This window comes from Poecilia mexicana, unplaced genomic scaffold (assembly GCF_051168715.1).
Source record: "Poecilia mexicana isolate PSO_F unplaced genomic scaffold, ASM5116871v1 scaffold_18, whole genome shotgun sequence".
NCBI lineage: Eukaryota > Metazoa > Chordata > Actinopteri > Cyprinodontiformes > Poeciliidae > Poecilia > Poecilia mexicana.
In genome coordinates, this window is record NW_028263387.1 from 9783685 (window position 1) to 9811582 (window position 27898).

Below are 27898 nucleotides of genomic sequence, written 5' to 3' on the forward strand. Positions count from 1 at the left end.
CAGCCACTTCTGGAAGTGAGGAAAGCATGTTAAAAAGAGCAGCGGGAGAAATGTGCTTAAGCTCATTCATGTCACTTTCAAACATACCAAAATCAAAAGACTTGTGTTTTTTTTTTTTTGTTTTTTACTGAGCAAAGCTCAAACAGGTGAATTTACCTCGATTAAGTTTGGCATTTAATGTGCAATAAAGTATGTATAACCTATTTGAAAGGCATTTTTGAGGACATGCTAGTGTTAAGTTGCATATTTTGGACAACAAATATTTTCAATCATCTAATTTTAAATCATACAGCCATAGTAACATAACCGATAAGATCATTCAATGATTTATACCAATTGTTAAATTGCAAATTTAATAGTTTAACACCAAACAACACATAATGGGTCATTTGAAAACAAAAAAACGACTCATAATTAATCTTTACATTGTTATGCTAATAAATAATACATTTAAAGTAGATGTTTAACAATTTGCAATCATCTTCCTTGATATTGTTTTTGGTGTTTAAATATGCAGCATATGGTTGTCAGGCCTTCATTAGACCCCGGTTATGACTGCATCCCCGGGCTGCCAGAAACGCACACATGAGGCTGATGTAAGCTCTCTGATCACAGCTGTGATAATCTGATGAGCCGATGGCAGACGGTCACGTGTGACGTAGCCTGCGACGTTGTCATGAGGTCACCTTCTGATTCATAATCAGATTCTGAGGTTGTAGTCAGAGCCGCGCCTTTGTCACCTGATTTTAAAGCTGCACGTGGCTGGACAGGTAATTCTGGGGGCGGGGGAGAAGCAGTGTGTGAGGTTTTATTCATTTATTTATTTATTTATTTTTTAATGTTAATTGATCAGTAGGAGTCAAGCTAAATTTTCCCCTACCTGTCCACAAGTATGGAATTCCCTTCACGCCATGATGTCATATCTGATAGGGAATAGGAAACTACAACACAGCTTTGAAATGACCTGCCAGCACAACACATCTTTAACTAACCGGTTTTGCACCTTTGCGTGGGCCAGCCTACTTAGAGCTAACTGTATGACTAATGGAGATCTTCCCAGCAACACTAAAGTGAGTGAGCAATTAAGGCCTACAGTAGAACTGTTTCAAAAGGAAACTGCTGCAGTGTATTTTTTCTTGTGGTTTACCTTTAATAACGTAACATACAAACAAAGGGTTGTATGTATTCAGCCCTGGTTGTATTTGTTGCATACAACTAAAGTAGTTTATCTAATAAGCAGTCAGCAAATCTAAATCGCAGTAATTGGCAAAAAAAAAAAATTATATATATATATATATATATATATATATATATATATATATATATATATATATATAATATTTTTTTTTTTTTTTTTTTTTTTTTTTGGGCGGGTAGTTGAGTCAGACAATAACACAATGGAGGCTTTCTATTGGTCAGTTCGTCTGTAGTGGGTCTCGTGCTCTGAGAGCCGCGTTCCTTCCCCTGACTGAAGAGGCGTTGTTCCTCTTGGTTTTTGCTCACTCTGCGACTTCACCGACACAAATTTCCGCTTCCTGCACCGATAAACACCCGGAGCCCAGCACACACGGAGCCGACGCGAAGTTTAAGCGAGGACGGAGACGACAGGCTTTCGCTCGCCCCGCTTTCGGGTACAAACTCCGCCAAACGTCGGGCATGTTTTACACTGTTTGTCGTTGATTAGCACCACACGGAGCAACTTTCCGTTAGCGCTCGCGAGCGTTAACACGTCTGCTGCAGTTGGAGGTTAAATAATTTTAAGACCCTGCAAAGGAGAGAAGGACTGACACTCTCAAGAAGGAGGACTCATTCGGGTGGCTACCCCACCGCTATCGTTATATACGACTGAAAGACCCCCCATTTTTCAGCCTCCAGGATGTCGGAGCGAGGAGGGCTCCCGCGGACTGGGGGCGTCCCTTCGCCGCACATGCAGCCCTCCAAGCCGGTCAGCATCACCTCCAACCGGCCCGTCCATATGAACCTCTACGCCACCTGGGAGGTCGACCGATCCTCACCCAGCTGCGTGCCGAGGTATGTGAAAAAGGGGTTGGAGGGGGGGGCAACCGAAAACCGAGCAATGACTTGTCGTTTTCTGCGCTCGCTGTGAATGGGAAATGACCCAGTCTGTGTTTACACTGGAGGGTTGCAAATACACAAACACACAAGGGGCTGCCTAGTTTAGAAAGCCACCTTTTTGGATTTATGGCTGTTGCTGTTGTGTAGAGTTAACCTCACATTAAAGGGAAACCACTCCTGCACTTTTTAATGTACCTGGCGACCACCGATTTTTCTAAAAAAAAAAAAAAATTATCACATGCCCGGTAGCATTTACAGCCTCACTGCTAAAGATAACACGAACAGGCATGTTTCCTGCCTATCTTTTATCTCAATATGATTGTGCAGTGGGGGCAGCTGCAAAGGTTTTTTTTTTTTTTCCTAAGCCACTCTTCAGTTTGCCACACGTTTGATCCCTGCAGACACAAAAGAAATGAAGACTACTTCGCTGTGCAACTGTTCAGAGGCAGTAAATGCACAGCTGGAACACAGACTGGTGGCTTCTGGTAAACAAAGGAGAGCTAAAATGATCTGAGATGCTATGTTTTCAACAGATAGTAGAAGAAATCCATTCTTCTACAACATGCTGATTATAGGCAGCAGTGGCTCTATTTGATTTGTGTGTGTGTGTGTGTCTCCATAAGGGCAATGCAGCAAGGTCACGCTGGAGGCGAGACACCTTCTCCCACCTAAGCTCACTCCCAGACAACAGACTGAATTAGGTTGCTTTGTTTGAGGGAATGCGCTCCAGATTGCGTCTCTCAATGGAAATCTTCTGCTTTTGCACTTTCTTGTGTGAGCTGTAAAAAGATGCATCAGATTGATGCTCTGTGGTTTGACCCATATTTACAGTGCCTCGTCGATAGCCTTGCACCACAAATTGGGATTTAATTCAAGGTCTAAGGTGCTGCGTAATGGAAACGCTGCTGGACAGACGGTTATGGATTTCATGTCATCTTCAAACTTTAATGCACATACAAGCTCATCATAAATAATCTGCAGATTTGGGAAAATCTATACTAGTGGAGCACTGATCACTAATCTACGTTTTGTGTATTACTTTGACGGCTGATAACAGCACAGATGCCCCAATCAATGGGGCAGAGATAGGAATTGGCCAGTTTTTCTGAATGCTGATGAAAACAGTGTTTTGATTTTAATTAAATTCGTCACAGTTGCTTTATATCTTATTACAACAGGCTCAATCTTGCACTTATTTTGAGTTTTTAAAAAAAAAGTCTTCTGGATTTACTGTAAGATTTAGCGACTACATTTGTGCTGGTTTATTCTTTTTTTCTGACTCATAGTCCTTGATGGGTCAAAACTGTAATCTGCGGCTCTTCCGTCGTCAAAAACCCGTAAGTCATTATTGATCATGAAGAGCCTGATCTTTGCATTTTTAATGAACAGCACAGGAAATGTCTGTTTCCGTCCTTCCTGTCATTTATTGTTTACACGAAGAGAAAAGGCGACATCACACTGTGTGTGTGTGTGAGAAAGAGCAGATTCTGTGAAAAGGAAATTTTACAATTTGACAACAAAGGTGAAATAATAGTGGAGTTGACGTTTTAAGGCGTCTAAGCGTATTACAGTAGCAGTTAGCGCGGTTAGCATGACTAATTTTAAACATCAGTCTCGTATTGTTGGGTTTTCTTCCCCCAGAACCAACTTCCACATCAAAAAAACCAGTGTTGTTCTCAGTGCGACCTGTTAGCTTTTAGCTGCAGTGACATTATGGCGATAAAGCTTGGTTGTTTGAGTTTCTGATTGTCTGGGCAAGTTCAAAATTGTCCAGATAACTTATTGTAGTAAAGCAGCTCTTCAAACTCCCACTACCATGTATTTAAATTATGAAATGTTCCTTTTTCGGTTGAAAGCCTGAACTGCCTGCCTCCAGATGTGCCCTGATGTTTAGGTTATTGGAGTGAAGTGAAAGTCAAGTGGGAATACCGAGGGCATTTAAATGCACCACATTCATTATCACCCTAAAGGGTAACGCTGACTCGTTAATGTTGCTTTTTTAGCTTGCTTTGAGCCATTAGTGTGTTTGAGACACAGCCTCAAGGGTGTGTTTTTGCTTTCCAGCAAAGCGTGTGCGTGTTTGTGGCTACGTTATACCCGTGTGAATAAATCACGCATCACTCTATGTTCATTTTAAACATCCTACTTCCTCACCTATTTTCTTTTTGTAGACGATTTATCCTTTAAGTAGATGTGCAAATGCAAACAGCTGGCTTGGAATATGTTGTGCTCTAAAACTGGATTACAAAATGTTATTTTTTTGTTTGTTTTTTTTGGGGGGGGAGCTTTTCCCCGCAGTCGCCACGGTCTGTCAAATAACTTCGATTCGGCTGCAGTTGCAGCTACACAGAGACTCAGTCAGAAAAAAAAAGAAAATGGGGTTTGGAGAGAAATGGAGACAGGGATGGGAGGAGAAGCAGTCTCTGTCATCTGCATTTAAATAGGATTTCTCGCAGACACGGGCTGCAGAAACGGCTACAGAAACATTGCTGCCAGCGTTGAAATAACATGCATCCAAATCAGACGTTGTGATACATTTCTGTAAACATTTTAACTTTCTAGTCGCTTCATCTTTGCTGCTGCAGCGAGTACTGACAGCTCCCCTCCTATTCGGTCGAGGTGTTGTTGCTCAAACCTCTTCCTGCCTACCCAAAATGCCACTTGGTATGTTGTTTACGCTGTGCTGTAGGCTGAAATTTCCCTCACAGGCACAAACATGTATCCAGCTGCCTCCTCCAACTCCACACTCATGAAAGAAACTGGGGGAAAAGAAACAGCAAAAAATATCTACACATAAATGTTTTTCTTTTATTCTTTGGGGGTTTTTTTTTCTCCTTTTGTCAATCAACAGGAAATATTTGACAGCGGGAGATCATATCATCCTTCCACAAAGCATGAGCAAACCTCAAGAGTTTGTTTTGCAGGTGATCTAGAAACAATTATTACAACTCAACTCCATCCGAGGTCATTTCCCCAGTCAGAAGTCCCAACCTTGATTTTCTGTCTCCCGAAACAGCAGATGGGATTGTTTCCCTGGCTCCACGTTTGCTAAATCTTAGAGAAGCGATGGGCGATTCTTCTTCTTGGTGTCTGCTTTTCCATTCTGCTGTGTCACAAGCACACACTCTCGCACTCATCGAGTAGTGCTTGGCATCCTTCTTCCCTACTCAGCTCAATGGTTCGCATCCCTCACCTCAGCCAAATAATCCAACGGATGAGCAGAGCAACTCTGCTCCCTAGTTTGACACTTCACCTCACAAATATAGAGAGAGCGAAGATTAGCAGTTTTTCGGATGTGCTTCCCGTCAGGCAGAATGTCGACCGTGGCAGTCGCTGCCACATGGTTCGGATTCCTGAATCCAGCATAGTTTACTTTAGTTCTGTAACACTGTGCTGCTGCTCTGCATCAGGTATGTCAGGAATGAACCCAGGAGCAGAACTCATCACCCTCCATCTTTAAAGACGGTTCCTGTGCAACAACAAAAAATTCCTGCGAATCAAATCCGGAGATGGAAACTGAATCTTTTTGTTGTTTAACTATTTAGTGGCCAGTTAGACAAGAATTTTGCATTTAAGAAAAAAACGGAAGCAGAGTTTTTAATTTACACTTTTTTTTTTCTTGCCCTAAAATAGTTCAGGAAGAAACATTTTTGGTATGGACTGGTCAACAGCAGTTGTTGATTCAAAACTTTTTACATTTTCCAACCTACAATTTAAAATCTTTGCAGTGAGATGCCAGAGAAAGTGCCAGAAAGATTAGATTGTTTTTCTGTCTGTTTAAAACATTCAATACTGTAAGGCGCCTTCCACTATAATGTTGCTACACACTTCCTGTCACTTGACTGCAAGACAGTCATTTACAAGAAAAACAAATTCAGCTGTTTGGAAATATTTCTGGTCTAAGGAAAATATAAAAACAGACATTCATGCTGGAAAACTTACAGCAGCAGCATCTCCCTTTCACCGTTATTAAAATGAAAATGTTTTCAAATGCTACAACAAACGTGTGTTAGACAGCCGACTGCATGGTGTCCAGCTGTAGCAGAATGCCTGTTAATTTATCCAGCTAATATCAGACAGTATTACCATAATACCATATAATCAGTGTTGCTCTATGAAGAGCAGAACAGTAAAAAGGCGTAACCTGCATGCATCAAGAACTTCAAACGTAAATTTACTATTAATATTTTCCATCATCAGTTGGAATAATTGTTGCCTAATTGTGTTAAAGATAAATACATTTGCTATTGTAGATTTGCAGTGAAACCTTTTTTTTTTAAATTATATTGTGAGTCTCACACTGGCCCATACCTCCTCAGACGTTGGAATCAGTGGTTCAGAAGAAATGAACCAGCTAACTTTGGGTATATTTAAAAAATGACGAAGCAACTTAGTTCAACCTTCTTTATGAAGTAGTTTCTCCGAATTCTTTGAAAAATACATGCTTGACCAAGAATTTGATGACACTTTATCCAAATGTCTGCTATTAAAGGTGTGTTACCTAATATTACACAAGCTTGCCAGTCTTACCCAACATATCATTGCAAAAATAAGACTGGTTGTGACACAAATGTAGCAAGGTTTCTTGGATACACTCTGTACAAGCACCTTGGGGATTGGATGTAGAGTGCTGCGACAGTGTTTACTCCTCTACTGATTTCTTTTGTATTTGCTTTTTAGTTGCATTTAAATGTCTCAGATTACCAAGCAACTTCTAATTTTGGATAAAGATAGCCTGACTATGTACAAAAAGCAGTTTTCAAGTGATGATTTCATTTTTTTAAAGAGCAAAACTCATGATTCCATCAATTCCTCCAGTCTTTAGGAATCAAAGCAGTCACAAAACCAACACTATGTTTGACTTTCTGTACGATGGTCTGCTTCTGGAATGCTTTGTTAGTTTTAGGTCAGATGTAACATGACACACACCTTCCTACAAGGTCCAACTTTTGCAACAGAACAATTTCCCCAAAGTCTTGGGACTCAGCAAGATTTTATTTGGCAAACGGGAGACGGGCTTGTACGTTATTTTTGATCGGCAGTGGTTTTGGCCTCGATTGCCATTTCTTCCCAGTCTCTCTTTGATATTGTTGAATCTTGAACACTGACCTAAACAGAGGCTAGTGAGGTCTGCGGAGATGATGTTCTGGGTGGTCATGTGACCTCCTGGTGGAAACACCAATGTCCTCTCAGAATAATTTTGGTTGACCAGCCTCTCTTGGGAGGAAGGTTCATCACTGCTGAATGGTTTTCTCCAGTTGTGGATTACGGCTCTCGCTTTGCTTCACTGGTTCCCAAAGTCTAAGACCTTTTCCAATTGATTTCATTGACTTTCTTATTCTACTGTTTTTGAATTTTCGTAGAGAATGTGTCGCTATTTTAGCTCGTTCATTTTAAAAATAAGTTATGTTTGAATTCTTACATTTGTGCCTCATGGTACCAGTAGTTTTAATAGTTGGGGTAAGCCGAAAGCCTTGGACTTAAGACATCACGCTTTGAAAAAGAACCCAGAGCTCTGGTAAGGAATACTGCTGGCGTGAGGAAACGCTGTGCTGTAATGCAGGATGTTCTGAATTATACATCTTGCATTTGTTTGACTGGTTTGCAGTAATTGCTCTGCCACACAATAGCTGGTGGTCACGCACCGCTTCTCGAGTGTCGGCATCGCATTACCCCCAAAAACACGGGCTCCTGTGTGCGCACACAAATGGAAAGAGATGGAAAGAGCACCAGCAGGCTGTTGCATTTATGCAAGAATATAGACACACATACACGCATACACACACGCATACTCGCTCAGAGAGGGTCGATCATTAAGAAGCTCTTGCTGTGCCACTTGCCTCATTTCTGCTTGTTCGTGTACTCAACTGAGTTCCGAGTTTTACTGTGTGCCTTAGCCTGAAGTGTTGCAGCATATAAAATCTTCTCCTCAGTCTGTCTTCTACTGTTTTTATTCGCAACCTTTCAAAATCAGTCCTCGGGGAAACTTGGTATTAATTCGAGAACATTATTGACATATATTATCTGTTTATCCCTTGGCCGGAGGAGTTCATCTGGCCCTTCAGTTTTAAATGTGTTGCAGTTGAAACACCTAACCAGGAAAAGTCAAGTTTCTTTGTCTAGCACATTTCAGCACCACGGCAGTCCAAAGTGCTTTACGCCGTAAACGTATAAGTAACCAATTATGAAACGAGCAATAAACATTACTTTTTGTCAAAAGCCATCATCAAGCAAATACACATAAAACATATTGATGTTTCTCCACCTGCTACCAATCAAAGGCAGCTGTATCAGATGGGCTTTAGCTTTGATTTAGAGGAATTCTGTGTTTCAGGTGTTTTGCAGTTTTCTGTAAGTTTGTTCCGGATTTGTGGTGCATAGAAGCTGAAGGCTAAGCTTCTCCGGAAAGCAAATTGTCTTTGGCAATCTTAAACCGACGGGTGTGAAAACATTCACAGATCCCTGTCAGCTCCTTGTCGTTTTAAACCCTTCCATCACACACTAAAGGGTTTTACTGGTATGCTTCTCTGTGTCAAAGTCAGTTCAGCTGAAAACAGAAAAATGGTACACACAGCGGAGGTGCCTTCTCAAACGGTTGCTGTATTTGGACTTTTTTTTTTTTTTTTTTGCTGCATCATTGGCACAAACAAAAGAGAGAGGTGGGGTGGGGGGGGGATATTTCTAACATGCTACTCAGAGTGGTTTTATAGCCCAGAGGAGCACAACCTTTACACTCCTGACTCGGGCGAACAACTTAGCTTCATGTCTTTACATTCCTCTTTCATTCTTTGCTCTCAGATCCAGGGAGATAAAAAATAAGTACAGTGTTGAGTTTCTCTGCTGGAGTCATGGGCTTCTATGGAGATCCAGTAGTGCTGCCTTAAGCAAGAACAGAGTGTTGCGTCAAAATTATAATGATGTGTTATAATTTAAAGGGGTAGTAGTATGTGAAATCCACTTTTTGAGCTTTATATTGCCCCTTTAGTCATTAGTATAATATTTTAATTATTTGGCAACAGAAATACCATTGCCATTCCTTCTAAAATTACTTATGCCGTCATATTTTTCAGTAATTAAATTTATTTTATGTAGACAAATTCTTCAGGGTTTTTCTATAATCTATAGATACAACCAACTTGCAAAAAAATAAGCAGGGGGTCTCTGTTATTGTCGTTTTTCTGCCTGTTTTCAGTGTTATTTTTAGCGAGTGGAAAAGTTCAGCGGGTTTTACCCTCATCCATCCATCCAGCCAGCCATCGTGCACAGCTGACTGACAACTTGCAGCAATATCTGTGTGACTGGATAAAACCCGACCATGTCTAATAAAATTTCAGTCAAGTTTCATCCATGACAGAGAATTTTAGCATTTTGTTTATAAGAATGACTCTAAAACTGAGGTACGTCTTTTTTTTTTTCTTGCTACATTTAAGAGTAATATAAGAACGGCGTTCTATATTTTCGATTACCTCCCAGTACAGAGTTGACATTTTCAACCGTCTTGATCATCTTACAGTAGCGATTAATGTGGCAAGCAATGTTAATGCCAGGACCGTCAGGTTGTTGTAAGTATGGCCTTATGGAGCTTACACATGGTGCATTTAATGATCAAAAGAATATTGGATTTTTGAGTTTAGGCTAGAGAATACTCAAAACCCTTTGACATATTATTTTTTTCAAGTTGCAATAAAATGCTGGATCTTTAATATAAATTCTGAGCAAAAAGGGACATTTTGACAGCCTCTGAGTTTAAGGTTGTTTGGCTTTATGCCTGCTTTCTGTTTCTTGTCCACAGAGTTTAAAAAAAAACAAACAGCTGAGAATGTAATTTAGCAGAGTTGTTTTCATGCTGCTTCGCTGTAGAGGTCGGACTTGATCGGGGTCATGGAAACGCTGTGGTCTGAGGAGGCCTTTGTTGCGGTATTCTAATATGGGTTTGCATATTTAAGAGCTGCACTGCTTTTTTTTTCTTCTTGGAGAGATCACACTGCTAAAGAGGGGAGGGTTATAGCTTCCCATATGGCAGCTTAAACACACACACACACACACACACACACACACGCACTGAATAATATAATTTCCAAGGTGTTGTGACTCATGTTCATGGGCAATGTCACTTACATTCACCTCATTTTCATGTAATGTGTTAAGACTAAAGGGTACAGTGACATAGAGTTACATAAAAGGACATATTGACAAAAGATGGATGATCTCACACACACTGAGAGCGGATAACGTTTGCAAAAATTCTCCTCTTTTTAAACTTGAGCTTGTTGTAGATGAACGCTTGAAAACAACAAGCCGGACTGGTTAGACTCTAATCTTGCTGCAAAGCTTTGTTTGTTTTCTTTAAAGTTGTGCACCTTTCCAGAAGTGTTGCAGTGAGTTTTACCGTAGTGCTGCTGCTGCTGCTGCTGCTGCTGCTGCTGCTGCTGCTGCTGCTGCTGCTGTACATGTGGTGCTTGCAAATAATGCATGCATATGGTTTAATCCTCTCCAGCTCAGCTTGCATATGGTTTCCCCTAGATGATGACACAAGCTTTTAATGCATTTAACACAGATTGACCTTGACACAGTGCATTCTTCTAAGTACTACTTGGTGATGTATCTGCAATGCCTTTCTGTGACAGTTTATCTGTCGATTGTTGGGGTCGGTGAAAGAAAGAAGTTTATTTAGGAAGAATCCAAGCTCCTCTCATGATGCCAGTCATGCCTCTCTGCCTCTTATGATGGCTGTATCTGGGCAGGAACAGCTGTGATTGATTGGTTGACAACCTAATATGATCAACCCAGCGGGAGCGCAGCTGAACGCTGCTTTGCAGGCCAGCGAGCATCGAGCCACGATGGCATCATTTCACCGTCTCAAGATAAACTAAATTAGGCAGGCAGTGTGCTCATTAATCCGTGATCGCTTTAATGAAGGGTAGTAGTAGTATTGTGCGTGCATGTGTGTGTGTGTGTGCGCAAAGAGGGGGTTCTGTCCAACATTCCTGGAATGAGATCTTATCAAAGAATGCTTCATTTTCACTATCAACAAACTAGAACAGGCCTGCTGGTGGGCCATTTTTTTTCTTCCTTATACTGTAAACACTTGACACAAAAACCCGACATCAATGAGAAAATACAAATGTAAAAAATCACCAATACAATACGGTACGTGCTCACTTTAAATTCTTGGATCCGTTTGGTTATTTCTCGCAGACTGACCTAATGAGCTTTGACAGGGTTAAATATGCAACATATGTGTTGGAGTAAATGTGTATGCATAGGTTGCCCTCCTTTGGAAGCCAGAGCGTGTCCTTGCCTGTGGCAGTGGGAAGTAGAGCGCGGCGGAGGGAGACGACAGACGGAAACAGGCTGCAAAACGGGGGAGGAGTGGAGCGAGGTAAAGTTTGCATAAATGCTAAGCTAAAGTGCAACATTTTGCTCGTGCAACAAACTACGCACTTTGGGTCATGTGTAATGGGGAGAGGTTGGGAACGGGGTTGTATCATGTTGGATTTCCTCACAGAGATGCATCGTAGAGCATGGGTCTGCAGTTCCAGTCCTCGGGGCCGATGTCCTGCATGTTTTACCTGCTTCCCTTCTTGAAGTAACCCTATTTCAATGAACGGGTCATTAGTGAAACCTCTCGGACAACGTGATGACAGACTGAGGAGATAATTCAGCTATTCAGCTGAACATGTAGGACAGCAGCGCTCAAAGACTGGAATTGGTCGATTCTGTTATAGAGACGGACTTGTTTTGTGGAGGCAAGCTATTTTTGGGTGTTAGTTTCTTTTAACATTATAGAAGAGCTTCGGTTTAGTTCTCGCAACAGGCCAAACTATTGCCAACCAAACCACAGCTACTGGGAGCTGAACTGTCAAAAACTCATACTAGCTAAACACATCTCTCTCAATGCAGTTCTTCACATGATAAAACTTTCTCTGAGTCTCTAAATTACTCTCTAAATGACAAAACCAAGCCCTTTTTTGTGCTGATTTATGCAACCATATCAAGTGATTGCTCAAGACATTAAGTATATTAGAAACAGGAAGGAGGACAGAGTCTGTTGTTGCGGGAAAGGAGAGGAAAAAAAAAAAGCTCTGTGGGTTTCTCAATTCACCCCACAATCACATGTCTGGGTCTGTTTCAAAACAATTTCCATTTATGAATTAAATATTCTGTATCCTGTATGTTTATGCAGGCTTACAGCTCTTAGAGCGGAACGCTCCATGAACACAGAAGTCAAAACAAACCACCTCGCTGTGTTTGGATCTGCGTCTGTTCTCCCTCAGCTGCTTTCTGCAAATAAAGGTGTTGTGATACAACATGTTTGATGCAATAAGTACTTTCTCCCTCTGTCTCTCGCCCTCTCTCTCTCACACTCGCATGCCGCATTGAGTTTCTGTCAAATCAGTTCTGTTCGCCGTACAGAGCTGTTCTGTGCAGATGGAAAAGTGTGCACATGCTCTTATTGCAATTTCTGTCATCACCTACATTTAAGAACTGCAATAATGTTTGTCTTTAGATAACAGTCACCTTCTCTTCTGACCCACCGTCAGGCGTAGCTGTTTGTGTTCTTCTGTTTATGGGCTGTAAGCACAACTGCACAAACTGCTGGGTGGCTGCTTAGTTTTATTTTTGGTGGGGTCGGAAAAACCTTCAACAGTGCTGATTTTTTTTTTTTTTTTCCTTCCTGTTTTTTCCAGTTTCTTAATTTACTGCCCCAAATAATTTATCAAGTAACCACAAACTCAGCTTTTTAAAAAATAAAATAAAATAAAATAAAAATCCAGACTTAGATCATCAGATTTGTCACACAAATTAAACCTAAGTAAGCACAAAAGTACTTTTAAAATTATGATTTAATTTATTAAGGGAAAAAAACCAGCACGGTTGTATGCAAACTAATAATTGCTCCCTTTGTTATATCATTAAAGAAGTAGGATTAATCACAATTTTGGTTCAGCTTCACTAGCCATGCACAGCCCTTACTACAGCCAGATCTACAGAACCAAGAAGTTACTTTAGAACCTGTTGGGCAACATGAAGTAGGCTGGAAGAGCAGAAATGGCAGCTGGAGCTTTTGAGTTTGACACAAATTCAGACACAGACTCAAAACTGAGGTTACAAAGAAAGACAAAAACATTAATGGCTGTTCCACATAGACTCGTTGAAGACAGATGAGTCACAAAAGAACAAATATATTCTGTGGACTACTAATAAAAATAGAACTTTTTTGGGAGGAGTCCTTCCTGTTGCATCTGAAGTAGAATCAACACAGCATCTCAGGCTTATGTTCTGGGGCTGCTGTGGAACCTGAGACTTGTAATTGATGGAAGGATAAATTGTCATTGAGTAGAAAATCCTAGAGGCAGGGCAGTGATCCAAAGCACACTTGAAAATGTATCGCTGAATGGCTGTAAGCAACCAAAAGCGAAGGTTTTGGAGTGGCTTTATCAAAATCCGACTACAATGCTGCAATGTAGTAGGAATGTGTTGGAGGAAAGACACTTTTCAAGGGGAAAGTAAATATTGCCTGTTCAGGCGTTGAGTCAGGGTTCTGCTGTAGATTTGTTTTGGAAATAAAAACCGTGTAAAGTTTCTTGTTGGTCTGTGTTCGCTTCCGAGAACAATCATCCAGAGAATTGCACACCTGTGTCGTTAACATTAGGTCATGCACACTTGGATCGGAAAGTGGTTGAGCTTGTGTGTTGGTTGGTTTGCATGTCGTCATTCGTTGTCGGCTTCGATGCCGTAGTATTGGATTTCCTGTGTCTTAATCTCTCCATTGCAGCCTCTATTGAATGATGCCTAACTTTTCTCTTTCCGTGCGTCCTGCCGTGGTGTTCCTGCTTCAGGCGACGTGTCAGCTCATGTCAGCTGAGTGACTTTTCTACTCTCTGCAGAAACCCGGCAAAGAACGACTCGAGCAAGAAGGAAATGGGAACAGAGGGAACATAAGATCTTCAGGGGACGAGAGATGATGAAGTGAAGAGTCGGTTGAGTTCAAGATGTCTGAGAGGTTGCCCTCACTCCAGATTTGTCAGGGACTTCCTAAAAGGCCTTGGCCTTGTCCCAGTTAATTGATGTTGGTTTCCAGAATCGGCTCAGGTCAGAAGAAAGAGTGGTTTAACTTTCGGTGACGACAACAGACCAATTTTGAGCTTGACTTTGAGAACGGCACAAGCAATTCACCACAGATGATTGTGTCAATAATAGTGCAAAGACAATTATGTAAGTGAGTAGAGGCAAGGTCAGGTCGATCTAAATAAATCTTTCAGAAGACAAATATTGCATTTTGTCTGTTTTTATGTTTAAACACAAATCATCTTACCAGATCATTTCATCTCCTCCACTTGATATTTTAGGCTGTATGTTTTTGGACCCTTTAGTATCAGAAGGTAGTGTGATTAACCCTTTGTGCAATTCCAGCTCGCCTATAAAGCTATTACTGCTAGATGCAGATCACCATATTTCCCCTTTTTCTATATTTCACCTACATATTCTAATTTTCTTTACTATTAACTATCAACATTTTTTTTTTCTTTTTTTACTAAACGTTGGACAAAGTGCTTTAGAAAACACATTTATTGATGTGTTCACATACCAAACAAGATGGCAGTTTTATTTATTTTATCTGTTCACTGAACATGAAAACAGATTTTTTTTTTCTTTTTTTTTCATCCCCAGAGTCTCTTTATAATTACCGATAAAGTCAATATGGCTGATTTTGATCTGGGACACAAACATCTATAGTGTCGGTATGTCTTCAATACATTTGCTCACTTGAACTGGTTAAGCACCATAACCCCATTTTAGAAGAAATGTCCTATTCACCCAATGAGACGTGTCTCTGCTCCAACACAGCTGGTTCTAATGGCTGAATTACCTCCTCAGTCTGTCATCAAGGTCTGCAGAGGCCTGATAATTAACCAATCATTTGATTGGAGTGTGTTTACAAAAACATGCAGGACTTTAATCCTAGAGAACTGACGTTGGAGACCACTGCTCCAAAAGTTCAATTTAAAAAAAAAAGAAGTTTGAGCTGTGCTTAGTTTATTTTACCATCCATCATAATTTCCCCCCGCCCCTTTTATAGTGGACAAAAACCATCTAAGAGACCATGTCGCATATGATTAAGAAGATCTACATATTTATTCGGCAATTATTCAGAGATGTATCACTGGCTAACACAGCTGAAAATCAAACGAGGCATTAGTTAAAAGTGATTAGTTATGGCTAAACAGAGGGTTATTTTACACTGAACGATGGCGCTTCCACCAAATGGATATTCAGTCTGAATGAGCGGAAGGCAAAGAAAATCTGTGTAAATCATCCACGGATCATGAAGCTAGACAGATGGAGGTGGGTGAGGAGGGCATGTAGTGAGAAGTCTGGGGGGGAAGGTGGGAGAGGCAAGATGGTGTGAGAGGAGAGAATAGTATTAGCCTATGTAGAGGAGCGAAGATGGGTCGGATTGAATGAAGGTGAGAGAGAGGGGAAAAAAGCAGGTTTAACGGAAAGGGAGCAAAGCCAGGATGATTTAGCGAAGGTTTGGGGAGCAGCTGGGGCAGAGACACATGAGCCGATGGACAAATTAGCTTTGCGCCAAGTGCTCTTTTTTCCTTCACGCCATTAATTTTCCCTCTTGTGCGCTCTTCATCACCTTTTTCCTGCCTTGCTTCTGTTTGTTTTCAATTTTCTACCTCTCTCTCCCTTATCTCTCCCTTGCAATAGGAACATATGTTGCTGATGATGTCAGCAGGAAGCTAAATCGAGGCTATTTGTCTTGTGCTCTGTCCACCTTCTCACAGGGTGTCCACGCATCCTTAAAATGTCTAAAATTAAAGTCTTAAAATGTCTTAAATTCATTAAAGAAAGTGGAGCTAACCTTAAAGACGTTAATCACAGAACTTAACTCTTGTGGTAGGACTTTTTAATGTCATTTTATGTAGGGTCTTTTCTAGTGGAACCATTCTATTGGCTGAAAGTTTTAGTCGTGCACAGCCATCTTTGTCTTAAGGTGGTTAAGGCTATCGTTAACAAGTTGCTAATGCTTACTTGCTCGCAGTTAGCTAGCTAGAGAACAAAAAGCAGCTATCAAGAGCCACAAAAAGACCCCAGAAATGTCAGTTTTGGTTTCCTGATTTTATTTTGTATGTCTCTGTCATGATATAGGTCTTAAATGTTTTTCATCGTGGTCTTAAAAAGTCTTAAATTTGACATAAACCCTATTCCCCAATTCTCTGCCCCACAGTTCCTACAGATCCGATGGTTCCGCCTCCAAGAACACTTTTGTGGCCGTTGCCGTTGTCTGCTTACAGTCAATTTTTGGATCTCTGAGCTGCTGCAGCTTCATCCGTTATCATAGATTTAGTCATGGCTTCCTTCCCGGATCTGCTGCGTCATGGCCTTTCCATTTTAGGCCACAGTAAATCAACACAACACTCTGGACCTTTGCTAAATCAAAGTGTCAATTTGCCCATTACACCCAATAACACAAAAAAATACACTCTGATTATTGAAATGACTTCTTTTGGTTCGAAGGAGAAGCAAATCTTTGTCACATGCGTTTGCCAAAAACGTAATTATCAGGGAGCTGAGGACAACAATGCACGAGCTGTTTCTGCTTTTGTGAGGAAGGATTTCACAAGCTAATATGATATACGTAGGAGTTCTTGAATATCAGTGAAACAAAGCAGGCAATTAACAGTACGCTTACTCTCAAGATAACAAAAACAGAGGAGATGCCCAACACTTTCCTTTTTCTGTTTAGCATCCTCCTTTTTTCTCTTTTTTTTTCTTCTTTCAGTCTCACAGTTTGCAAACAGCCAGTAAAAACCGTGTGATATTAAAGATGACGGTGGATGTCTCCTTTTGGTGGACAGCTTGGACTCAACTCTTTGCCTCCACTACTTCAAACCAACCTCCAGTTTATGAGTGGACATGCTGAAGGCAACTCTCTCAAAGACTTTTGCAATTTTTTTTCAATTATAATTAAAGAGTAACAGAGATTCCGGGTTATACTTCAACATTTTGTTACATGCAATCATAGACAGATTGATTCATGTGGACCTAGACTTTTAATTGCATCTGCATTGCATGTACCATGCAAATTTATTTTTTCTAGTTCTTGAGTGCAAGACCCTTTTCTGATGCCGCCCTGGGCATCTGCCCATATATAGCTACTCATCCCAACATTCGGTAAATGTTTAATAAAGATTGCTCACTAGGGGCAAAATAAGTCCTCCTTCAGAGTCTGATGCACTCTGCACTTTGACTCTTGAGAAGGGAATTTATCTTTTCATAGGCTGGCATTCTCATTAGGAAATGTAATTAACATTGATTTCCAATCAATATTACAAACAGGAACAAGCTTAAGAGTAATCAGTCTCTGTGGGTACTTAATATCCATTCTGCTGACAGGTCTCTCTCAAAGTTTTTTAGCTGATGGTGAAAAGTTTAAGTTCAGCTCAGTGAGGGGAAGGTAAGAAGATAAACTGTTCAAGCACCACTTTTATTTTATTTTAATTTATTTTCTACTCATACTTAAGTTGTTGACATCCTGTATTTTCTGACCTGCTCTGGAGAAAGTTAGGTTTCCATCATAGGTTGCCATGGTGACAGACCTAGGTAGGAAGTGAACTGGCTTTTTGAAACTGGAAATTACAACAACAAAAGTCACCAGTCTTGCTTCATGGTACTGGTTCATGAATTGTTCCCTATAGTATGGTTAGTTTATCTTTTTAAAAAAATTATTGTAAAGGAAATCCAGCAAATCAAGAATTTCAATGTAAGGTCTATTATTATTATTATTATTATTATTATTATTATTATTATTATTATTAATAATCTTTCTGTTTAAGAAGTGTTTGAAAATGTAACGTCATCATCTTTCAGCCTTGTGGCTACACTGAGCAGAGCCAGAATGAAAAAGCTGGCTTCTTGTCAGAACATTGTTAGACTTTTCTCTCTCTCTCTCTCTCTCTCTCTCTCTTTTTTTTTTTTTTTTTTCCTCAAATGAACAGGAAACGCATGCCTTTAAACACAACATGAGGTCGGTGTCATTTTGGGGAATCATACATTGCTGTTCCACAGGTTGAGTTCAGGCCATTTGCTGCAATTTTTCGTTGTTACTCAAAGGAACCCTTTTCTGTTTATTGCAGAGCGCTTACAGGCGTATTAGCTCTGCGTTTGCTTTGTGTAAGTGTGTAGTGGAGCTGTGATTGGATGTCATCCTGTTTTTGTTTAGTTTTTCATATTTCCCAGTGCAGAAGTAGATCAAAGCTACATGTTAAGTGTACCTATGCTTACAATACCCTGTGGGGTAAGTGTGCAAACATATTCATCTTCATATATTCTCTCTGCTCCATTTCTGCCCCATTCTTCCTGTTCACTGACTCACCACCATTATATTCACGAGCTGTGACTCAACACATTCACTTTGCTCAAGATTCTTTTTCAAAACTTGTCCTTTTTTTGTCTCCTCCCTTTCTTCTTCTGCAAGATTTCCCTTCCTGGATACCAATTACCGTTGTTTACTTCTTCTTTTATTGCCCTACAACAACCCCCTTGTTTTTTTTCCTCCGTCCCAAGTTCTTCCTCCTTGGATCCGATTGTCAGCTGACATCTCCCAAAACGGGCTCACTGGCGCGCACAGTTAACTCCTATCTCTTTCAGAATCCGGCATCGGCTGCCGCCCACGTACCGAAATGTGCGTACTGGATAGCCCCGTATTAAAGACATCAAAAACTGAATCGCGTGGCCACCTACATGCAGTCGCATGCTCAAATAGTTCCCCCCCTGCTGTGTGCAAAAGCACACAGTGGAGAGCCACGGCAGAGTTTAAGTCTACACATGTTGCAAAGAAACGCGCACACTCAGTTCATCTGTTTTAACTGCTGCTGATATGAGTCACTGGAAAGCACACATGTAGCTGCACGGGAAAGCCACATTCATCTGCCCATATAGCGCACATTGTTCATGTGGTTGAGTGGCACGAATGGAGACCGCAACTGCGTTATGTACGACCTGTAACCTACTTATGCCAGCGTTCAGTCACCCACTCTGTTTCTCTGTCTGTTTCGCCCACGCCCTCAGACTGACACATACATTTACACTGCGTTTCACTGAAGCACCCACACGCATGTGCTGGCAGACTGATGTGCTTATTCATCGATGAACACACACATGCTTGCGTAGGAGATCACCGAATGCTAAGCAGGCACAAGCAGCTCCGAGAGCAGATGAGTGTGTGCCCGCGTGTACAGGCAAGCCCAGCTGCTCAGAGGGTAGAAAGTCTTGGGGACTTTGTGCGGTCTCCGCTCAGATATCTCAACAGTCTCGGGAATCTTCACACCTTTGATGTTTGAAGTTACCGAGTGTGGTGGCATTTCAAAAAACTTTCCACAGATGAATCAGAAGCTGCAACTTTCTGTTCGGATGAGTTTTGCCATTGGTCAAGTGGAACTGTCCGCCACATTAAGTCACAATCGGCATCACGGTTTCAGTGTGTGCTGCGCTGCAGTCACAAAGAATTACCTTGATGGAATATTATCCGGGCTGTAATAGTATAAATGTTATGCAAGACTGCATTTCTTTCCCCTCCAACCTGTCAGATGGAACTTGAATCTGAGAATAGCATCACATCTGACTTAATCGTGTTTGTTATGATGATGTTCTAGTTGTTGTTGTTCTTCTGCTTGTATTGGTAACTAATGTTGTCAATAAAAGATAACCATCCGTAGGTCTTCATTTTACAAGGAGATGCACCTCTCAGATTTTACCATCCAAGACAATTTCTGCAAATTTGGATTTCTGTCTTGGAAGAATAATTTAAGATGCAGTGGCCTATCGGTGTCTGTGGGTTTGCTAGGGGCTACAGCTGTCCCCAAATAGGTAAAATGCTTGAATACTAGGGGTGCATCAATCTCTCGTTGCCGATTTCCTTAATTTTTGGAGATCGGTGATTGGCTGACTTTTACACGTGAAACCGATCTTATCCAACAGTCTTATCTACCTCAGCAAAGGTCTAAAAATCAGTCACTTTCCTCTTCTGCTGTCCTGTGAGACAGGTTCGACTGATAAACCAGCCCATTAGATCATGTCTACTGTTAATAGTCTCCTCACTGTTGCCAATTCAACAACTTTCTTGCTATATTAAGCGACATTTCAGACAAAAAAAAATACCAGCCAAAATCGGAATTGGCAGGTTATGCTTTTTAAAAGATCGGTAATCGGCGATAAGCCAGAAAATTACAATCTGTGCACCCCTATTGAGTACTCAAGATTTCCTCTAAAAATGCTTATGTGTGCTATTTTATTAGTTTCAACATCAAATACACCATAATGTGCATTAATACACAAAGTGGAAACTGTTTTAACAATTGGCATGATTAGTGCAGCTTTAAAAACAGCAGTTTGTTTTTCCTGTAAAATGAAGCTCTTTAACTTGCTGTCCATCTTATTTGCTGAAGTCTTGCTCTTTCTCACTCTTTCACAGCACCAGTGAATTGTAGAAAATCCACTTTTCAAATCTTCAAATACCTTCTTAAATCTTCTAACAAATCTGGCTTGCGATACTGAAAATACCCCAACTTTGAGTCTTCTTTCTGCAGTAACAGTGCTGGGGTCAGAGTTCAAAGTGTTTATGGCACAGAGGCGGACATTTGTTGAATGGCTGTGATTTATATTGTGTCCAATTTCATGCGTCCTTGTTTTTGGTAATTTTTCAAATCGATAATAGCATTGTTAGTACTGTTGGTGAAACTTCCAGAAGTTAAAATAAATTATTTAATATTGGGAATATCAAAAATTACTCAAAGTGAAGCCATGGTGGATTACATCAGAGTTCTTGTGAAAAATCAATACTCATTTCTAATGTTTTTTTTATTTTAGGAAGGCACTTCAGCTTACTCTTCCAGCTCATTATTCCTGTAAGCACAAAGGACCTCCAGCACCAATCATAGAATTACTGTAGAAGTGTCCATTTATCACGTGTAGTGTGTGCATGTTGCTTCTTTTTTGCTGGGTAGTTTTCAGATTATTCCTCCATCTCTCTAGGCTGCATTTCACTTCCCCAGCTGGATTCTTAAATCAGTTTGTTCAGTTTGACTCGGATCACGTTTCCCTAGAAGAGGGCTCGACAGAAAACATCATTTACACTCCAGTCTGCACAATGCATTATTCCACAGATGGCTTTTCTTGTCTTTTTATTCCTATGTACTCAGTTCCAATGTGCTGCTGCTTGCACCACATCCATTAATGTCTGCTCTGATATTGTTCATTTCAGCCAACGTGCAAGGCTGGCAACCTATAATTTAGAAAAATAAAATATTTGTGATTTAAATGTCACTGCTCCTGCCCTATGAAATCCTGCTTTGTCTCGTCTTATTAATTTAATAATCTAACACCGATTCTTCATCCATGTTTGTTTTTTTTTTGCTTCTATAAATGGAGACAAAAGATGGTTGATGAAGGCACAACAAACTGAAACAAACATCTAGTCAGAATAGGCCTTAAACAATTAATTGTGATTAACCGATTATTGGAATAATTGTCAACTAATTTAGTAAACGATTAATCGTTAGCTGAAGCATAGACTCAAAAAGGCCATTTGCTAAAAACAAAAAAATTCAGAACAGTAATTAAGCCAAAACTGAGCAAAAGTGTACATTTTACATTGAAGATAATGTTTCAAATGCACCAAAGAAATGCTGTTATTGCATTTTAGTTGTATTTTTCATTTATGTTTAATATTGCATAAAAAAATTAAGTGAATTAACAAAAAAATCTGTAGAATGTGACATTTTTTAAAAATCCGATTATTCATCAGAATAATCGATTGCTTAAACAATCCTTAGTTGCAGCCCTGATTCAGGATACGTTGTTGATGGACTGCATCGGACTGCACACATTTACAACCGCTAGGTTCGACGTCAAACCAAAACTAAAAGTTGACTTAAAAAAAGCAACGAGAAGCAGAAGGGAGAGCAGGGCTTTGGGTTGGAGGGAAAACAGTGGTGCTATCAGAAGAGACAGATGGAGATTTGTGGATAGCCAGAGGAAAACTGGAACAGGCCTTGAATAGGTGGCAGGGAGTGGGCATGAGATGACAGCCAGGGGGACAGCTAGCTCTGCTTTTTGTTGGCCGACAGTGGTGGACAGCTTGAGAGAGTTTAAAAAAAAAAGAAAACAAAAAGGGGAAACGGCACAGCAAAAAGACACTTACAGGAGTTTTGTATTGTTGAAGACTGTGTGCCGTTGTTTTAAGAAACCTTAATGTGGATGAATTTGCTTTTTATGGGAATCATTTGTTTAGTAAATTACCAACATGCATAGAGAGACTTGATGTCAGCTGGCTGATTCATTATTAGATTCGACTTGCAAATGTTGACTCCCGCCTTCACATCCAGGCACAAAAACATTGAAAAAGTGAAATGCCACAGAGCTGGAGAAAAAGCCTTTCATGATGACAGAGGGCTTCAGTTCATGTCTGAAAATAAAATAAATAAATAAATAAATGACAAGAGTCTCTGATAAACAACCGAGGCCCCAGTTGCTGCTTGACACTCATGTCACACAGCTCGTTTATTTATAGTCGGTAAGTTACGAAGCACTTTTACTAGATTGTCCTCAAAGCTGCCGTCTAAAAAAAAAAAAATGGCAAAAAGCAGATGTGGTTTGAAAGATTAGGACCGGTTCCATTAGCTGATGAAAAGACATTTCATGTAATCACTGTCTGCTGTTTGTATAAAAGAACTCACCTTCTGTATCAAGGTGATATTTGCATCTATTATTATTTGTCCGCCTTGGGATTTGTAGCTTAAATCGCAGAAGGACACTCATTTACATCGAAACCCCATTTTAACTCAAAGCAGATGCTGGTTATTTAAACAGGAAGGTGTTTTTTTTTTTTTGTTTGTTTGTTTTTTTTTTTTTTTACGTTCCTCCCACTAATTTAATGTTATATAGATAAAAACACATTAACAGACAGTATGAATTGTCATCTCTAATTAGCTACAAACACGAGTTTTGATATTTAAACCGTATGCAATTTAAAAATGATAGAATCTGCCCGGTTGCTCCTTAAGGTACGACATAAACACACACACACACACACACACACACACACACACCGGTGGAGCCATTTAGAAGTAAGTGGAAAGTCTAGGACACATTAATGTTTGTAAATGAACACATTCAAATTAATCCCAGGAAGCCCTATTAAAAGTCCTCTTATGATATCAGGGTTGGGGAAATATGAACACCTGAGCACAGTTTGCCTTTTCCATGCATCATCTTTAACCCTTTAATCCCCAGAATGGCGGACTTGGTTGGCATGAATGTTCAGATTTTCCACATAATGTAGTTTATTAATATTGAAAACAAACATTAGAATAATTCTTACCTAAACGTTTTAATAGATGGTATTCACGTCCAGTAGCCTCTTACACATTTTGTCATGCTGCAACCAGAAACTTAAGTGTATTTTATTGTGATTTATTAGAAGATTAAAAGTAACTCAGGTGGAGCTAAAAAAAATCGACAAGAAACCTATTAATCTATTAGTCATGCTCTCCACAAATTTAGCAGGTACAGAAAAGTAGCAAGAAGAAAACATTTATATGAAAGATGGCCACAAGAGATTTGCCACAAGCATTGGAGGAGACTGAGCAAACTTGTAGTAGAAGGTGCTTTGGTCAGATTGTACCAAAACCAAACATTTTGGCCTAATGTGCAAAATGCAAAATGAAGCAGAAAACACGTCACCATGTTCAGAGGGAGTGAAGCTCGGCACATGCGCCTAAAAATCAGGTTTACACACCAGTAGGACAATAACCTTAAACATACAGCTGGTGCTCAAATGCAATCATTTAGCTCAAAGCCTGTTCTTGTGTTAAAATATAGACCTAAAACCATTAGTCTTTCGCCAAACAGCCTATGCTTAGTGAAACTGCATGGAGAGCATCTGTGAAGTGCAATTTTCAAGCTTTGCAAAAGAGCAATGGGCAAAATTTCAGTCTGTTGACGCACAAAGCCGGTATACCCCAAAAGAGCTGTAACTGAAGGAAAATTCTACAAAGTGCTGACTAGCCGAAATTAACAAAGGTCTTTGCAGACTCTTTATTCATATAAAAATGAAATCCACACATACTTTTACTTCACATTATGTTGTAACTGTTTGTTGGTTTAGCCATATCACTCCTAATTATACATTGATGTTTGCAGTGGAGATGGAGAAGCATCATTCAGTTTATTCTAATCTGGAACAAACTAACAGAAAACTGCAAAACCGCCAAAACACTGAGTTTGTTTAAATCGTGCCTAAAAACCCAGAATCTTTGTTGACTAGTACTAAACGGAACATTGAGATTTTGATAATGGCATTTGACAAAATGTAATATTTATTGCTTGTTTCATAATTGGTGACCGTGTGATGTTTTTGTGATGTAAAGCACTTTGAACTGCCTTGCTGCTGAAATGTGCCACACAAAAGAACTAGTCCTGACCTTGACCTTGACCTAATGTGACAGAAGCTGTTCAACAGGTATACTTTTTCACGGGACTGTCCATATTCTCATAATGAGCAACAGCTAACATCACGTCAAATTTCCACTGTTATTTATGACTGATCAAAGCCGCCATTTATTTTTATTAAAATTAAACAGTTTTTCTTTCACAAGCTTCAATGACAGCAGCAGCCAGTGGAATCCTAATATGATAGTCAGAAAGTGATTGCTTTGTGTCTCAATATTCCCAAAAGACCAAGGGTTTATTAGCTCCTGAACATGGATTGGACCTTCACTGTTATTTATCTGCAATGTTCAAGGTTTTCTCTCTGGCATGACTCTCCAGACTAAATATCATAATCGGGGAGCTTTCAAAACATATCCGAAACATTACACACAAAGGTCAAACTATATTAATTAGCTACTTACAGTTGTTCAAATGCAACGCACTTTAATATTAGGATAGCTTTCACAGGCTTGAATTAAAAATGCTTTTAACTTAACCTTCCTTAGGTACATTTCTTTTGCCCTTTTTGCTTTTTGCTCAGTAAAACTGTTCTCTCTAGTTTTACTTCATTTCTGAGAGCAACACAGCGCACAGTAGCCAAGAAAACTTAGTCATGCACTCCACATGACTAAGTGGAATACCAATCAGGAGCTGGCGGTGTTCGGTTTGATGATATTCAAAATAATTTCAAACTCTGATTATGACTAGTATAAGTGCTCAAATATAGGCTACATAGTTATGTAGATCTCAGATATTTACGTTGTCTTAACATATATTTTTAAACCTCACTCTAACGGTGTGGCGGCTTTTATTTTCCCAAATAATTACATGTAGAGGAATCCCTGATATTGGCCTAACCGAACCAGCAGACATTCAATCAGACAGACTGCAGCTTCACAACATGGAGGGACGCAGCTTGGATCAATACCCACTATATTAAAAGCTGCTGGATTAGGACTGGGTTGCCATACATACACTGATGCTCTGCTTCTTTCCTCTACTTCCCCTTTCCACTTTCAGCCTCTGAGATGATGCCAAACCATTCATACATATTGATCACCTGCACCATAATAAGCTGCTACTCAGCGTGGACGTTTGCTTCCCCTCGTAGTGAGCGATGAGCCGGCAGCGCTATCAGTCTGTAATGTGTGTCAGCTGGACCGGAGGCTGTGCACTGTTTTGCATGAACACTTCTCAGACGTGAACTGGGACAGCACCGTGACGGGGGAGCGATATCGTGCCAATGGGCTGTCGCTGCTAATGCTGCTGCAATGTGGCCGCATGTTGATAGCATCCACAGGTTTCCCCCGTAAAGCAGAGTGCGGTTTCATCAGGATGCTGATATTGCTCAGGGATTTAGAGTTTTAGAAGCTTAAGTAGGAAATTAGGATCAGATATTAAACTGGGAGACCCAAAATGATTAGCTGCATGCTGGGTTGTGCTGCTTTGAGATTCCCACAGTGTGATAACCTTGGATAAAACATTCGGCTTCTATGCTGTGTTTATATGAAAAAAAAAAAAAAAAACTTTTTTTAAACAGGAGAGCATTAAATAATCCTAATGCTGCTAAGCTGCTTGAACATATTGGGTACGTTTCCATGGCCAGAACCTTACTCAGGGGCCGGGGTCTTTTTTGGGGAGCAGTTTTTCTTCCCCCTGTTTATCCACTACAGGAAGCAGACGTTTTCAGATGATCTGAACTAAAGCCAGAACATTTTTGTGGGAGGATGCTAAGCATTTCTCATTGGCTCAGTATCCTCAGCATTGAATGTATCTATTAACCCTCCAATTTTTACTCTGCAGTTGATATTTTCTGTTAAATAACCCGTCAGTTGGGAGGCGCGATACTCTGAAAACATATGATTTGCTGTGGTTTTGGCAAAAACTACCATAATTAATGCTGGCAGTTGATTAATTGCCAAGCAGTTCTTTGCAAAATGCATAGTGTGTACAATGTTATTGTGATAACAACTCATTGCTCAACCCTGTGTGATAGTTTTTTGTTTTGTTTTTTTAAACACACTTCCGTTACGTTTTAGTGTTTTTACTGAGTTTGCATTCAAATAATAAAATCCACCAATCTTTATTGAAGTCATCAAAGGAAACATGGACGACTTCGTTCACAGGAGAGAGACAGTACTTGTATATTTAAATCAAAGCCTTTTTAACAGAACTTTACCATTAACGTTAAAATATCTGTCAGTATTTGTGTTCTGAGATGGAGATTAAAGAAAATGCTTCTGTCCAGGTTGGCTGATCACACTGATTTTAAGTCTGAATGAGGCAGACACACCACGGCGGCTGTTTGTTATGCGCATGGTTACTTTAAATGATATACATCTCGCTTAATTCATATAAATTTCCTCAGAGTAAGGAGTGATTTAAATTCAGCTTTAGAGCCAAACCGCTCTAAAATAGTCATAAATTATGTCTGGATTGGAGCTGCTGCTCTGCTGTTTCCTTCCTTCCTGCGGTCAGGAGTCGAGATCGAGGCAGTTTCATAAAAAAAAAAAAAAAAAAAAAAAACATTCTTCCTATACATTTTCACACAGTTTGGAGTTGGTCTAAAACTTTTAAACCATAGCTGCTATAAGAAATAATCAGAGAATTAAAGCTGCAAGCAGCCTCGTACGGCCCTCCCAGCTCAGCGCCGCTCTGGCCTTACGGCGACCATGGGAAGTCCAGCAGTGCCATCCGTTCGCCACCATCAACGAGTGCAGTTCCTGCTCCTGTCCTCTAGGCGATGCACATCAAAGTGTTCAGTAGTACTCCCTGATGATGCACCAAGCATCTAGTGCAGAACGACTGATGTAGTAATGAGAAATAACAGAAATAATGGAATAACCTAGGGGGTGCAGTAGAGGCAAATTACAACTTGGACTCTTTAGAGGTTCACAAAAGTAAATCAGAAATGCTTGGTTAAAATCAGATGATGCATGTATGATTTAGAGACGACCGTATGCGTACAGCAAGGGGTTGAAATTTGCCATTCGGCCACATCCACACGGTTCAGATGACAGAATTCATCATGTCATTGTATGATTGGGTTAGGGTTGTATGTCATCATGTCATGACATGGTGATGTCATGATGATGTTATATACATATAGGTTTACAGGTTTACACCTATACGTCTCAAAGAGTAAAAGTAAGACATCCAGCAAAAAAACAGATGACTTCCTGTTGGAAGTGGGCGCAGCCAAGGTGATGTCATCAATTGACCATGTGACTGTGATCAGGGTTTGTCTATAATGAGACATGGAAAGTCTGATGCAGATGTGACCTTGCATGTGGAAGTTAATGAACCTTGATGTTTTATG

The 27898-nt window shown here is 40.2% G+C and overlaps 1 protein-coding gene across 2 annotated transcripts in view; it reads left to right on the forward strand.

The window, feature by feature from the left end:
• The first annotated feature begins 1341 nt into the window (after positions 1–1341).
• The window catches only part of pacs1b (phosphofurin acidic cluster sorting protein 1b), a 62341-nt gene continuing 35784 nt past the window's right edge, over positions 1342–27898 (forward strand). For both annotated transcript variants that reach the window (XM_088015911.1, XM_014986700.2), the window contains exon 1: positions 1342–2031. In XM_088015911.1, coding sequence (XP_087872037.1) covers positions 1877–2031 — 155 coding nt within the window. In that variant the 5' untranslated portion in view covers positions 1342–1876. The remainder of the gene's footprint in view (positions 2032–27898) is intronic.